The sequence below is a fragment of the Microtus ochrogaster genome, linkage group LG9 (assembly GCF_000317375.1).
Source record: "Microtus ochrogaster isolate Prairie Vole_2 linkage group LG9, MicOch1.0, whole genome shotgun sequence".
NCBI classification, from domain to species: domain Eukaryota; kingdom Metazoa; phylum Chordata; class Mammalia; order Rodentia; family Cricetidae; genus Microtus; species Microtus ochrogaster.
The window spans coordinates 21,079,190-21,095,542 of record NC_022034.1 but is presented as its reverse complement, the minus strand read 5'-3'; the positions used below and the strand labels follow the sequence as shown (position 1 = coordinate 21,095,542).

Sequence of the window (16,353 nt, the reverse complement as noted above, 5' to 3'; positions counted from 1 at the left end):
CTAGCATTCATGCATTGATTGTAAGCTTCATGCCAGGCCGAAAGGTACATTTATTGCCTTGAAAGTTTAGTCTCTTGGAAAAATCACTTAATAGAAAACTAATTCTCCCTTAATAAGAATATTGTTTGAAATCTGTAGAGAGGACAGATAATGGCTCTAGTCACCAGTGCTGACAACCTGAGTTCAATTCCTGGGACCCACAGCTGTGGAAAGAGAGACTTCCCGGGAGCTGCCTGTGACCTCCACATGTGTGCCATGATAAGTGTATGCACACATACAATAAATTAATCTAATATTAAAATTTGTTGAATAGTATGATTTTGGGGGGTCCAAAGGAGATGACTTGGTAAATCCTTGCCTTGCAAGCATCAGAACATGAGTTCAGTCCCTGCACCCCACATCCCGCATCCGCACCTTACACAGAAAGCCAGACACAGTGGTACCGGCTTACAAGTACAGCACTGGTGAAATGGAGAAAAGTGGGTCCCTGGGGTTCCTTGGCCAGCAGCCTAATGTACTTGTGGGTCTCCAGGCTGGCAAATGATGCTGAAAATTGTGTCTGAGTTTGTCTTCTGCCTCCCACATCACACAGGTACATGACATGCACGTACGCACGCACATGCGCACACATATACACAAACAAATACACAATGAGGTTATGTGGTGTGTCAGTCTGTGATCTTTTGTAGTTCATACAACTTGGAATCTACCACTGGCTTCTGTTCAAACAGTGTTGTGTTTTTAGGTCTGTCCCATAGGTGGCTTGTGAAAGGTAACCCAAGTATTATTGCTCCTCCCTGATTAAGTTAGTGTACTTGCCTTCTTGGGTTAAACTCACTAAGAGTTACTAATAAAATTAATCTAGATAATGAATATAAATTGTGGTATTTAAATATATATGCTGCTTCTATCCCTTTGTAGTATGAACACTAATTTTAATAGCAATTTGGATTTTGATCACTAGAGGGCAGTAGGCACACATAGCCAAGAAAAACCTTGTCTAAAGACAGAAAGATTGTAATGTCTTCAGCATCATGCATTATGCATCTTTGTTTTCCAGATGTAAAATTAGCTGCAAACGTGCATGCCGCTCTTAATCTGTAAAAGCCTCTGGAATTACTTAGTGCCCAATACCTGTTAACTGTCGTGTTCTTAGCCGTTTGCATTTGTTCTTTTTCTTAACATCTTTTTTATTGTCAGAACCTTCTCTTCACTGAAGAACAGAAAATATATTTTAATTTCTACGGGTCATTGAGTAACTTCTGAAACATTCGTGCTCTAGAGGACTATACATGTCCTTGTGGGACCAAATACAAAGAGAACTGTGTAATAGCTGTCTTTACACTCGGGCTTCTGATATCTGATTGTTTTCTCGCTATAACATATTCTCTCTCATGCTAAGCTCAAGTCTGCTTGCGATGTCCGTATGATGTATTACTTTCCTCATCAATATGCTCAAGGATGCCCATAATAAGTGTTCTTAATGTATAATTGAGTTTCTTTCACCTGAGCAAATTTCATCTAGAGCCCTGTTGTCTCGGTGGCTTGTCCTGAGGCCCACTGATGTTATCTAGAGTCTAAGTGTCCCTTGTATGTCTTTCCTCCCAATCCTAACTTGAGCTTTGTGTTGAAGGCACTGCTACAAGTCTATGTAGAATTTGTAATCATGGCAAAGTCGAGTGGCAGACGAGAGCTCCTCACCCTGTTTTCAGTGGTCTGCATTACTCCAGGGTCTCCTACTCCTGTGGGGCTTTCCTCGGTACTCAGTGGCCACATGCGGGGCTGTGCACCTCTCTAAGAAATGCACTGATGAGTGGGGGAAAGTCTCACTGTGTGTGTGGGCAGACGCCAGGGCCCAGAGTGGAAAAGTGAAACTTCACACAGATTGCAGTATTCTCCAACAAAGAAGAAGCGGGGTGGACCTGGGCAGGCACAGAACAGTATTCGCTTCTGTTTCAGCTTCAGCTTTGTTTGTTTCACATAGACTCTTCCAGCCTGGTGTGCAGATATTCTTACAATATCTTCATTTCTGCTATTTCATGTGTATTGCTGTGGACAGAGTGTCAGGAGTAGCCTAGACTTACGGAGTCAGTACAGTTTAACGTCTTGTTTTGGTCTTCTAGCATTAAAGGCATGAAGAACTTGGATTTCCTTCTCTGATTATTAGTACTACCGCATGTAGAAAACAGTCTTTCCAAAATGTTCCTCAAATCTGATAGCCTTTGAACAAAACCTGCACTTGCCCGATGCTATGAGGACTGGGGCTGGCAGCTCGTTAGCCACTCCAGCCTTTGAGTGCCTTGCCGCCTTCTCTGGCAGCTCTGCTCTGGAACTTTTAAGTAGCTGTAACCTAGCAATAGAGGTTTGTATTCCATCCGAAATGACACTACTGTCCCTCTGAAGGACACAGACAGTTGAATAGCTGCTCCTTGATAAAGACGGTCTCCTGGCGCACTATCTGAATGTTTGAGTCTTATCTGGTTTCATTATTTGTTCAGTATTATCAGTTCACTTAAAACAGTAAGGTTTTCTCTTTTGAAATGTGATGATGCTTATATTATTTTAATAACATTGATTCTTATGAAACAGTATTATTAATTATCATTTTGTTTTTTGTTTTTCAAGACAGGGTTTCTCTGTAGGTTTGGAGCTTGTCATGGAACTTGCTCTTGTGGACCAGGCTGGGTTTGAACTCACAGAGACCCACCTGCCTCTGTCTTCCAAGATTAAAGGCATGAGCCACCACCATCCGGCTAATTATCATTAATTTTTAAAGTAAACAAATAATGTGTTTTTGAGATTTGTTTTGATTTTCCATTTTGTTTTGTCTGTCTATGTCTGTGTGGGATATCTGTGTCAGAGTGAAGGCACTGAGAACAACAGAAGACACTGGGCCCTGAGCTGGAATTACAGGCAGTTTGTGAGCTGCCGAACCTGCCTAAGAGCTGGGAGCTGAATTCAAATCCTCTGCAAGACAGTACACACTCTTAGCAACTTAGCCATCTCTATAGCCCCAGAAATACTACCTCTAAAAGTAGTTAGGCCAGTCGGTGCATGCCTTTAATCCCCACACTGGGAGGCATAGACAGGCAGATCTCTGTGAGTTCCAGAATAGCCGGGACTACATAGAGAGATCCTGTCTCTAAAAACAAGCAAACAAACAGTAGTTGGTATTGGCATAATGGCTAGATTGTTTGACCCTGGTCTTTATGCCTTTGATTTTTTTGCAACTTAGAAAGATATATACTTGTCTGAGAGTAAACTAAGTTTAAAAGCATTTTTATTAAAGATATTGCCTTTTGTTTTTATTTTTCAGAAAATTGTGGATTCTTCTTTCCAGAAATAAAAAGAAATCTAGGCAAGTATGTGTACCGCTGTCCTGAGTCTGTAAGAAGGTGGCTTCGACAGCTGAAGGATGCTGGGAAAATTACTATGTTGATCACCAGTTCTCACAGTGATTACTGTAAACTTCTTGGCACTTATATCCTTGGGTAAGCGACCAGCCATTCTTTGTGGATTTCCATGCTCTGCCTTATGCAATTGCTGAGGACTGACTTTAGAATCTTTCCTGAAAAGCTGGGGCTACTCATGTAAGATCGCAAGCCACGTGTTTTCACTTCTGTAAACAAGGTTGGCTGCCCCGGATGCACAGGATGTGTTTGATCACACATGGATGGGGGTATGTAGACAGGAAGTATGTCAGGATTATTCTCATCCCCAGTGGACAGAGGCAGAAGTAGGTAGCCTTGTGGGGTTTGCATTTATGATAGGTAACTTAATTCACAACCAGTATCTGGGAATCCCAGCCAGTGTCCATATCCTGACCAGTATTTAATAAATTTGCTTCAAGTTTGACTTTATAAAAGAAAAGAAAAGAATATACTCCCTGACAGACTGTAGGATGTAGCCCCTGTGTCCATTTCAGTACAGATACATGCACTGTGCCATTTGGCAAAGCCAGGGGTGGAGTTAACATAAAATCAAGGTATTAGATTTTGAAAAGGGACCTATGTGGCCTGGGGTACAGTTTATAACTTCTTTGAGCCTTGATTTCACTGTCTTAATCTAGGACAACACTTCTTTATGAATATAAGGGCATATTTAAATAGTGCAATACATGCTACCCATACGTATTGTACAGAACAGCTGATAACTAATATATGTCGTTCTTGGCAATACGAGGGAAGACCCATAGTCAAAGCAGGATTCCACAGAGGGTTGTTAGATTTCTTCTAAGATTTCAAGTCTCAATGAACACAATTGCCCTAAATGTGAACCAAGCCATAGCCCTCTGCTTACCTCCATCAGTTATCTTTAGTTCCAGGAGTTCTGTGTTCTATAGCATGTGAATTTAGTCTATTCTGTGGCGTACTTACCTGGCAATGGGTTGGTTTTCTGCTTCCTGAGAATATGTAGGCAGCTATCCTTGAAGTGAATTAAGGCTCGTGTCCAGGGTACCTGGTGAGGTCACCTATTCAGGAGACCTTTGCAGCATCCTATAGGACCATGCATCGGAATACCTGGGGCTTTCCGTTTCCTTTTCCACCGTGATAACCAAAATCCTGCTTCTCATCTCAATTCTACTCTCAGCACATTTCATTTGTTAACACAGCCTGAAGCACTGTTTCTCCCGGATAACGGTGAGCCCTAGAGAGAACCACTGTTTATCACTCCACATACACTGATGCTGTCATCCACAAACTGTTACAGGACTTCACTGGTTTTCTAACACTCTAAGTACTGTCACTGGGCTTGTTGTAGTGCTGGGTTCTGTGGGCCCTGTATAGACCCAAGCTTATTGTCTCCTCAGCTGATAAGTGCAGATGAATTCCAGTCCTCGTGTTTGAACGTATGGACTACTTCTGGCTACTAGAGCTTCTCTTGCTTGCCAAGGTGTTTTCACGAGAGAGTGGGCCCCACATCTGCATCAGCACGGCTTCTGTGCTCTTGCTTGCTTTCCCGTCTCTCTCCTTTCGTTCCTTCTTTACTTGCTTTGCTTTTCTGTTATGTTTGTGCTTTTAGTAATTGTGGTATTTTTAGAAGAATTGTCTAGTACCTAACTACCTTCTCTTTCCTATGTAGCTTCCAACTTAAAGTGTATGAGATAAATGTTTGCATGTTACGTGCATGTGAGAGTTGATAGGAAGGTGAACATTGATGCCATGATAAAATACATAGGTTTAGTTCTGTTTTCTGTGGAACTTTTATGATTCCTTAAGGGAAATTTACTTTGCTTTTTAGGAAAGATTTTGCAGACCTTTTTGACATTGTGATTACAAATGCATTAAAGCCTGGATTCTTCTCACATTTCCCAAGCCAGAGGCCTTTCCACACACTCGGTAAGTTATATTTTGCTGTTTGTCATGTGTATCTTTGACTAACACCAAGTGCAAGACACTGTGTTATGGGGAACATCATGTCTCCTCAAAAAGAGAAGGGAAATATAAACCTGTGTTTACATTAAACTTGACTCAGCTTTGCTTTGTAGCTCAGGTAATATGGAAATTATTTCTTTACATGTCAGCCTCTCCCTCTTTTCAGACATAGGGTGTGGATCTCACCTGAAATTTTATGGTATAAGGAATGCACTGTAGGTGCTTGAGAGAATACGTTAATAAGTCAGAGTCAGCCATTTCAGGAGCAGAAGTCCCTACAGAATTCACAAAGATGAAAACAACACAAGCACATATGCATGCATGTACACTGACATACAAACACATATACACGTGCACACAGACGTAGGCTTTCTCTACAACAGATTTGCCCTTCAGAGAAGGCTACTGAGAATATGGACATGTGTGGAGAAAGAATGGTGGACGTGAGTTGCCCCTCAACGGTGCTCAGAGCTTCCTGTACAAGCATTTGAAAGAAGCAGAAGGCGGTCAGAATAGAGCAACTACAGGACTGGGCAAGATGAATGGCAGAAAGTTTCACTGTCATCTCTGTGTCGATTGTTTAGCTAAATCACAAAAGAACAGTTTCCCCTCCCTCCACTTCTCCCAGTCTCCTCTCCCTTCTCTCCCCAGATCCACTGTTCCTAGGTTTCCCTTCAGGAAAGAGTAAGCCTCTCAGGTATATCAGCCAAACACTACATAACAAGGTACAATAAGACTCAGCGGGGCAGTCACACAAACCCTCATATCAAGGCTGGGAGAGGCAACCAACTAGGAAGAAAAGGGTCCTAAGAGCAGGGGAAAGAGTCAGTGACATCCCCACTCCCACTGTTAGGAATCTCACAAAAACACCAAAGAACCATAACATATAATGCAGATCCAAGCAGGCTCCATGATTGCTGCCTCAGTCTTTGTGAGCCCCTGTGGACCTTACTTAGTTGATGTCCATGAGCCATGTTCTCCTGGTGTCCTTGACCCTCTGGCTCTTACAGTCCTTCCTCCCCCTCTTCTGAGGCTTACCCAAGCTCCAAGGGGAGGAATCTGATGGAAATCTCCAACTTGGGCTCTCTCTCTGCCTAATGTTTGGCTGTGGGTCTCTGCACGCACTCCTGTTGTAATATGAGTGGCGGGCTGTGTTCCCACTGCCCAGCTCCCGGCTAGCTTTACCCGAAATAATTACATGGAAACTGTATTCATTTAAACACTGCCTGGCCCATTATATCTAGCCTCTTCTTGGCTAACTCTCACATCTTAATTACCCCTTTTCTAATAATCTTTATATCACCACGTGACTCTCTTACTGGGATGAATCTAACCTACATCCGTCTTGGAGAGGAGAGCCATGGCATCTGCCTGACTCTGCTTTCTTTCTCCCAGCATTCTGTTCAGTCTACTCTGCCTATCTAAGCTGCTGTCCTGTCAAAAGACCAAGGCAGTCTCTTTATTTAACCAATGAAATAAACACAAAACAGAAGATCCTCCTACATCACACTCCCGTAGGCTGCTGAAGGAAGCCTCTCTGACGACAGTTGGGCTAGGCACTGATCTATGAGTAGAGCAGAATATCATTAAGAATCATTTTAATAATTTTTTCTATTATAGGTCTCTGACAAAATCTTAAAAGGAGAAAATGTTTATTTTTGTTGATACTTTCAGCCCATGTGACTAAGCCTTGTTATTTTGGGCCTATGAGAAAGTAGACCATCATGGAAGGAGGTTTATGTTACAAAAACAAAACAAAACAGAAACAAAAGCATAAAACAAAAAAAAAAAAACCAAAAAACAAAAAAAAAAGAAAACCCAGTCCATTGTGGAAGGACATGTGGGAGAATGGATCTACTCATCTTGTGGCTGCCAGAAAGGGGAGTTGGGGGGGGGGAGGGGGCTAAGCCCCACCTTCGAAAACCTCCTCACCTCCTAGAAGCATAACTAGCTTCAACACAAGCTCTTGGTAGCATTTAAGATCCAGACCATAATATTCAGTGGCATATTAACTTTTGAGAGGCTTTCAATGTTGCCCTGTTTAATTGATGAGTATCCAGAGAGAAAAGAAAGGCTGTTTAACAACTCTCCCGGTCGGACTTCTCTGGGTGTCTTCTCTAGTTGTACGATACCACAAAATGATGATGTGAACTGTGCTGTCAGGTATGTTTATCAGCCGACTTCAGAGTCTCTTTCATTGCACATATGGTATGAAAGTATTATAGATCTGAAAATACACACGTGCCGGGGCTGGAGAGGCGGCTCATTTGCTGCTCTTGCTGAGGACTGGGTGCAGTTCCCAGGCTCCCTGCTGACAACTCTAGTTCCAGGGGATCCAACGCCATTTTCTTTTCTAGCTCTATGGGCACTGCGTGCAGGTAGTGCATGCATCCACGTAAGCATACATATATCAGTAAAGTCATAACAATGTGTGTGTATATATAAAATACTGAAAATAAATAGAACCTATATTGTTTGCTTGTTTTTTTTAAATAGAGACTCAGTATGTAGCCCTGATTGGTCTGGAACTCACACAGTAGATCGGGATAGTCTCTAACCTATGGCAATCTTCCTGCCTAAATATAACATTTTTCAAAATTATCATATTTGTGGTTCTAGTAAAACTTTTTAAAAATTATACTTCCTCTATAGTTTTTATTTTATTTATTAACAACTGAAATTACATATTTATGATAGGCACCATGGTACTTTAACATCTGTGTGCACTGTGTAATGGATAACTCAAGCACTCATCCTTACGGTTCACCTTTCTCTTATATCTCCCCAACCTCCCCCTCTCTCATGACTTTCAGTCTGTTTCCAGGTCAGGTGTTGTGGGATCATATAGCATTATTCTCTCTGTGCCTGGCTTATCTCACTTAACCTTGTATCCTCTAGATTAACTGACAATGTTACAAATAAGATTGCTTTCTTCCTAAGGCTAAGGAGTATTTCACTGTGTGTATGCCTGGCCATCTACACCTGCAGATTCACCCAACCTCAAATCTAAACTATTCAAAGAAAGTGCATAGGCACTGAACACAGCAAGTGCAGATGTGTTTGTTGTCATTCTCTAGATAACACATGATGGCTATTCATGTTGCCTTTACATCACATTAGGTAATGTAAGTAACTAGAAAAGACAGTATGAAAGCAGGTAGGTAAGGACGATTTGCAAGTACAATGGTTTTCTATGCTAGAGACTCTGGGGGGTGGAGTTTGCAGGAGTGTAAGTTTATTACTGGGAAAAATACAGTGTAAGCAGAATCAGAAGCAATGTTTAAGGGTTTATGAATTAACCATAATAAGTGAATCAAAACAACCAGGTCCACCTGTTGGGTTGAGGAAAAAGAAGTATTAATAGATTGATAACATCTGGACCATAAATTCTTCCCATATCATTAGATGGACCGTCAGTACACTAAGCATTTGCCTGTGGAATGGGAGAAGGCTGGTGTAAAGTAAGCAGTTGTATTTTCCAGGCCTTGTGGTGTGACAAACCATTCCAAGGGTTTGTCCTCTTGTGCTGTAATACCTGTAGGAAACAATTTAATGGGGAAAATAAGTAAGTTTAAGTAAAGGAGCCACACGATATACAAAGGCCTCTTTTAGACTGGATTCAAATAGCTGTAGTTCTTTTCTTGCTTCTAGAGATAATATACAGTCTATCCAATGCCACCACTCCTTCTAACACTTTAAATTGATTGGTTAGTGCACGAGAAACACCAAGCACAATTCTTGAGGAATTGGGAGAAAAAAATCCATTTCCCTTCCATACCCTAGCTTGTCTAGGCTATAAAATTAGCTTTTTCATAGGCTCTCCTAAGTCCTCATCAAAAACTTGTTTATCGCCGGGCGGTGGTGGCTCATGCCTTTAATCCCAGCACTCGGGAGGCAGAGGCAGGCAGATCTCTGTGAGTTCAAGGCCATCCTGATCTACAAGAACTAGTTCCAGGACAGCCAGGGCTACACAGAGAAACCATTTGGGGGAGGGGGCGGTGATTATCAAATTTCTCACCGAGTGCTTTAGGGTCATTTTCAGCAATGGAGGCTGTCTGTTTAAAGGGGGCTCCAGTAAAGGAACGGAGGGAATTGTCACCAGCACAGTTATCAGTAGTGCTGTTTGTACTTTCGATTTTGCTTTTTTTTTTTTTAACCAGTTTTAAAGTTTGGTCATCTAGTATCCATTCATTCAAGGAATTAGCCATCTCTTCCTCATGATTAATGTCTTCCTTATCACCCTTAAATATTTTAATAATAGTCCAAATTAATCCCCAAGTGACCCAAAATTGAACAGGGATCTTTTCCCCTAGGACATATGCCTTTTCAATGTAATTTTGGATTCTGTCCCATGTTCTTTCATCTAAAATTTGTATTCTGGAAACTAGGGATTGTAATCATGAACAATTTGCAAGCAATCTAATCGTTGTGACTTTAATCCTTGTGCTCTCCTTTCTTTAAATGCAAGCTGACCACAAGGCAAGGCCTTCCCTGGTTTCTGCCCTTCATGCTCTCTCCCCTCCTCTTCCCGGGAGATGGCTCCTGAGAGTGAGAGTCCCCACTCTCAGCTCATAGCTGACTGCAGGGCCCTGATTCGCACACCCCTCCTTGGTTACTACTCCAAAGACAGTGGGACATGGGGAAAGGAGCCGAAAAATGCAGTGCACTGCATAAATAATAAATGCAATAGCCAACCGTGTTCAAAGCCTCAGACAATTTATATTCTGGGAGTTAGGAAGAATCACATGAGTAAAGTTTTTGTGAGTTCAAGCTCTATACAATCACAAGGACAAGCCACACATGGCAAAAACACATTTTTCCATAGAAGTATATAAAGGATAGCTACACATTTAATTGAATAACAGCAGCAATAGTGAGTAATCTAAAGTAAACTCCTGTCCACTACACCTGGGAGGAGCACGTAAACACATTCCCAAAACAATTCCATGTTTCGAAGACATGGAGGTCGGAAGACTCCTGTCTTGTTTTCTTGGAGTGTTCTCACAAGCATTCAGAATTCTCCTCAGACAGCTCCATTCCTGGAGTGTGTTTGAATGCTTATGCATTTTGGAGCGTAACCCCTTATTTGGGGCTTGCAGATATAGTCGCCCTCCTACACGTTGTCTTTTTACTCCTCTGACTGTCTCATTTGCTGTTCAGAAGGCAGCTTTTCAGTGTGTCATAACCCATTTGACCATTTTTACTATATTACCCCTGGCGTGGAATCCAGAAAGTCTTAGGAACCTAACTTTGTAATTCTACTCTGCTGTTTAAAAGCCTACATCGTCGTAGAGCTATGCCCTGTTGTGACTTCTCTAAGATGCCTAAAAAAACCATAGGAATGTGTCTTCATGCTCGCAGTAGAGAGGGTTAGAAATGTCTCAGTGTCCGAGTGTGTCTAAGGCTCTTTTCTTTGCTGGACTAATGATATAAAACGTTTAAATAGAAGATATAAAGAATCCTGAAATTGGGGGATTTAGCTCGAATAGATGACTTTGGGAGTGCAAGAGGAGGTATGGAGATCTGTGTTCATCAGAGCACGGCATGGCTCTTCCCAGACAGTTGTGCGGTGGCTCTTCCCTTGTGGCTGTTTTTAATTCTTGTAATCTCCCTCTCCAGCCCACCAGCTGTGTCAGTGCCCCACCCCCTACTCCAGTTCCATTGTCTTGCTAATGATCCCAGCCTTCTGTGTGTGCACCTCCACCCCTCTGTTGGCCTTCTGATTCTGTGAGTGCTTTTATTCTCACTTGTGCATTGAGGGGGTTCCAATTTTTTGTTCTCTGACCTACAGAGATCTAGTTCGTCTTTTACACTTTCCACACCCCGGAATAGGTCTGGAAACTGGGATTGCTCATTGGAGCTCATCAGCCCCCCTGCCAGATAGCACACTGTCATTTCCACAATCCAGAAATCCACAATCTCTTAGGAATTTTGCCAGCCACAGATCTTATGAAAATGATGATAACTCAGCACTTTTCTGGGTCACCCTGCTCTACATCTGTCCTTCGTCTGGCCTCTACCTTCCTGCCTTTGCCATCATCTTCTCTCTGGTGACTTGATGCATGCCGCACTGCCATATGCTTGGGTCACTATAATCAGTCACCACCAAGCCCCAGCCCATGTGAGGCATGTAACCCTCAAGCCATAGTCCCTGTTAACATTGCCCATCAGATCAGGCTTCTGCTCTGACTGCCAGAGGTAAATTAAATCTTTGTTCCAAACAGTTAAAAGCAGAAATAAAATGAAGACAGCAACCTTGATGAAATAGAAAATTCCAGGAGCCAATCTCTGTGTTCAGTGTGTCCTTGATCAGTGGCATGTGCCTGACGTCAGTAGTTGTCATGGTAACTAGAAAAGAGCTGATGTGCTGTAGCCAATGGGGGCCCAGCAACTCTTTCAGCCTGATCCCTGCTGACCTAAAGAAAAGTGTGGGGGTGAGAGAATCATTATGTAGGCAGAATCTGCCTCTTTCCAGCGTTCTTTCCTGCACTACGCAAAGGGAGACCCCAGCCCTTACCAGTGCTAAGGTTTTCAGGAGAGAAGGAGAGTCTCTGCCTTACAAGATTAGAAATGTCGCATGAACCCAGCTCCTATCTGACCACTACACTGCCAACTCACTCCTCTCCACATTCTGGAAATTCAACATACATCTCTGGTCCCTTGGCCTCAGCTGTTATCAACATGTGGACGCCCCCATCATTCCCTAGCTGAGTCTCCTTTCCTGACTCTCACAGGTATTTTTCCCTGCGCAACACTTGCTGTTTTCAACATTTATTTTCCCTTCCAGCTAGAAAACAAAGACAACCAAGCATGCTGATGAATCACCTTGTGTGATTGCCATGCTGACTTAACCGTGAAACTGCCAGAGAGCCAGAGCCCCTATCTTCACCCTTTCCCATCACCGTGCAATCCTTATGTACCTCTCCTTCCAGCGCGCTCCTCCTAGCTCTTCTAGGGCTTGTCAGTCACACTGGCGTCAGTTTGTTGTTTGCTGTTAAGCAGGTCAGTAGCTTTCCAGTTCCTCTCTTATTGGCAGGCACAGTATTTAATCTCATTCATACAGTCACGTAGATCTCCACTTCATATAACCATCCTTTGGCTACTAAGTTCTCCTTCTCTTCCCTACTGTGTACTGGTTACAGTATCTCTGCAGGAACATGGCCTTTTACTTGTCATCCAGGTCGTTGTCCTGACTGTTCTCTCTGTCCCTGATTCTGAGACTAGTGTATACACAGAACCACCTATGGCTCTTGTTAAAGTGGAGACTGGTTTGGTAGGCCCGGTGAAGCCTTGGTTTCTGCATTTCTAAGCTCAGAAGATGACACTCTCAGGGACAAGGAAATACTCGGGATGTGTCCCCCGTCCTCTGGTGACCCCCTGACCTTGCCTTGTGGCACTCACAGGTAGTAGCAGCCTTCTGGTCCTTCTCTAGAGCTCCAGGTCATTCCCTCCTTCGCATCATAGGGAAGTTGCCTGCTGCGATGTCTTGCTCACTGAGATGTGCCTCCTATGGGTAGCAGCCTTGTTTAGGAAGCAGTCCTTAGCACTGTGCCCATAAAACTGAAACATTACTGAATGAAAGTGGCTGAATCTGGAATCTCTCACTGTGGCAGTTACAGTTCCTTAGGCACACTGGGATTACAGATGTGTGCTTACCATACTGGGCCTTATATGGGCTCACAGATCCTCAGGAAGCACTTTTTCCAGTAAGGCATCTCTCCGCAGGTCCTCTTCTGTTTCTGTTCTATTGAATTTGCTCTAACTTACTAGTAAATTGTTTGTTTCCTTTACTAGTATAATTTTACTAGTATAGCCCACTTTTTGAACTTTTCCTGAGGACACATAATTAAAAATCAGCTCACCCTAGTCAGGATGCCAACAGAAACAAAGAAATAATTTCACCAATGATTTAGTGAGATCATTAGGTTAGTAATGGGAATATGGGCTCCTATCAGTAAACCACTTATATTTACTGAGTAAATAACTGAGAAGTTATTCTTTTATGTTTATGGAATATTCCATAGATGTCTGTTATGTCCATTTGAGTCCTAACATCTGTTATCCTTATTTCTCTGTTCATTTTTTGTCTGACTGACCTTTCCACTTGGTGAGAATGGAGTGTTAAAGTCTCCCACTATTAGTATGTGGGGTTTAATGTATGATTTAAGCTTTAGAAGTGTTTCTTTTACATATGAGGGTGTCCTTATATTTGGTGCATAGATGTTCAGTATTGAGATTTCCTCTAGATGGATTTTTCCTGTGACTAATATGAAATGTCCTTCTTTGTCTCTTTTGTTTGATTTTGGTTTGAAGTCTATTTTGTTAGATGTTGATCGAGGTTTCTGTCCCACCAGGTCCCTCAGTCCTTAAGTCCCAAAGAAATGCACAGAGGTTTACATTAATCATAAACTAATTGGCCTATTGGTTCAGGCTTCTTATTAACTCTTTCTAACATCTTATATTAGCCCATTATTCTTGTCTGTGTTAGCAATGTAGCTTGGTACCCTTTTTGGCAAGGCAGTCACATCTTCCTTGTTTTGTGTCTGGCTTCCTCTGTGTCTGGGTGATGACTGCAGAGTACTTCTTTCCTCTTCCCAGGATTCGCTTTTTCTCCTTTCCCTGCCTCTACTTCCTGCCTGGTCACCTCACCTATACTTCCTGCCTGGCTACTGTCAAATCAGTATTCATTTAAAATACAAGTGACAGGGTACAGACCGTTGTTCCACAGCACTTAGATATTAGGATAGCTACACCAGCTTGCTTCTTAGGTCCATTTGACTGGAAAAAATTTTCCCAACCCTTTACTCTGAGGCGATGTCTGTCTTTGATGTTGAGGTGTGTTTTTTGTATGCAGCAGAATGATGGATTCTGTTTTTGTATCCAGTCTGTTAGCCTGTGTCTTTTTATAAGTGAGTTGAGTCCATTTATATTAAGGGATATTAATGACTGGTGATTGCTATCCCCTGTTCATTTAGTTTTCCTTGTTGGTGATATTAATTTGTATGTTTTTTTCCTTTCTTTGGGATTTGATGCTGTGAGATCATCAATTCTCTGTGTTTTTATTGATGTAGCCAACTTTCTTGGGTTGGAGTTTTCTTTCTAGTACTTTGTGTAGGGCTGGGTTTGTGGCTAGGTATTAGTTAAATGTGGTTTTATTGTGGAATATCTTGTTTTTTTCCTTCCATGGTGATTGAAAGTTTTGCTGGGTATACTAATCTAGGCTGGCATCCATGGTCTCTTAATGTCTGCATAACGTTTGATCAGGATCTTCTGGCTTTCATTGTCTTTGTCCTACTACTTTTATAGTGATTTGAATCCTTCACTCTTATAAGGAAAAAGCTATAGATAGATTTTGCATACCCTGTATAATGAATTAGAATCTTTACTGGAAACAGAAATCAATTACTTTCTTACCTCACTTTTTTTAGATTATGGGGTCTCTACATTTGAATCAGAAACTTTTGGGGGGGGTCAGAAATCAAACCCAGAACCTCATACAATTTGTCCACAGCCTGCATTATACACCAAGTAAGATATTTGGTACTAAATAAAAATAGATGAGGGATGGATCACTTTCCATGTATGTCTCCAAGAAGCAGGCTGGATCTTCTTAGTGTTTGAATGTTGAGCTGCTAGGTGGTCTGGTCTTCAAACTATTCTTTTGAAAGTAGGATTTTCACTGGGTTGTGTAGAAAAATTAAAAAAAAAAACAGATTCTATACTCACAGCAAGACTGGGCTAAAGAGTCTTTGACCATAAGCTGCCAGTTGTATATGAAACTTTAATCATCTATATTTGTACTTTCAGCTGTGTTCAAAATAGTTTAGATTGACTAGACTTTTATCTCATGTTATAGTAAAATATATTTCACTTATTGTTTTAAGGTTAAGCTGCAGTAGCCTACATTTACTCGACAAATAAACATATAAGGTGATTTGTATTACAAGCTGAACACACATTTAGGGAGCCTGCTTATGGCTTTTACATGTAGAAGTTAAATTTTAGCTTAAGGTACAATGTGATTTTAATACCTGACTTATGTAACTTTTCCCCTTCTGTGTAAACTCTTGTCGTGTTCCAAGGCTGATTTTGTAGCAAAGCTAACAACAGCTTAATCTTTAGGAGCTCTCAGTTGTCCTTCTCAGACCCTAGCAGAGACCGTTTCATTCTCTAACGAGGGCCCTTTGTATATAGCATGTAGCTGTGTCTCATGGAGGCCCTTTGACAGCAAAGAGGTCAAAGGTAACAAAAAACAAAAGAAAGAAAAGGTCAACTGTTTTTGAAATCTAAACTCATTGCAATCCTGGGAAAGGGGTGTCTTCCTCCCATGCAGTTTCCACGGCTGTACTAATGACTACCAGAGTCTTTGATGGCATAGCATAGCACCTTTTTATTAAACTTTATTAAACAGGCAGGTCATCTCCAGCTCTCAGCCAGTGTACAAGGCATATAATAGCAGGCACAATCCAGAGTGTCAAACACTCTTAAGTTATTTCACTAGCACTGTTTTCTCAGGGGAAAGGGATAGGGACAGTTGTGAAGAAAGCAGAGACCGAGTAGCATGGAGGGAGGGAGAAGACAGTTTGGACCAGCTAACACTCGTGCTTTGTTATCAGGTGGTCCTCCACTACTCCCTCTTCCTGCCCTAAGCTAGGGGTACGTGAAGTAATTGAATCCTTTAAGGTGCTGTTGTGTTCTATTTTATTTTGTTTTGCTTTTGAGACAGGATTTCTGTGTAACAGTCCTGGCTGATCTGGAACTCCCTTTGTAGGCCACATTGACCTTGAACTCACTGAGATCTACCAGCCTCTGCCTCCCAAGTGCTGGGATTAAAATCATGTGCTACCACTGCCTGGCTGCAATATTTTTTAACTAAAACCACTTATACAATATTTTCTGATCACATTTTTCCTCCTTTTTAACCCCTCCCAAACCATCCCTAGTTCCTCATCTATATAACTCCATACCCTTTCTTTCT

The 16,353-nt window shown here is 41.9% G+C and overlaps 1 protein-coding gene across 1 annotated transcript in view; it reads left to right on the top strand.

The window, feature by feature from the left end:
• Positions 1 to 3,327: 3,327 nt before the first annotated feature.
• The window catches only part of Nt5dc1 (5'-nucleotidase domain containing 1), a 27,322-nt gene continuing 14,296 nt past the window's right edge, over positions 3,328 to 16,353 (top strand). The window contains exons 1-2 of the mRNA XM_013352389.2: positions 3,328 to 3,491; positions 5,242 to 5,339. Of these exons, the coding sequence (XP_013207843.1) occupies positions 3,433 to 3,491; positions 5,242 to 5,339 (157 nt within the window). The 5' untranslated portion in view covers positions 3,328 to 3,432. The remainder of the gene's footprint in view (positions 3,492 to 5,241; positions 5,340 to 16,353) is intronic.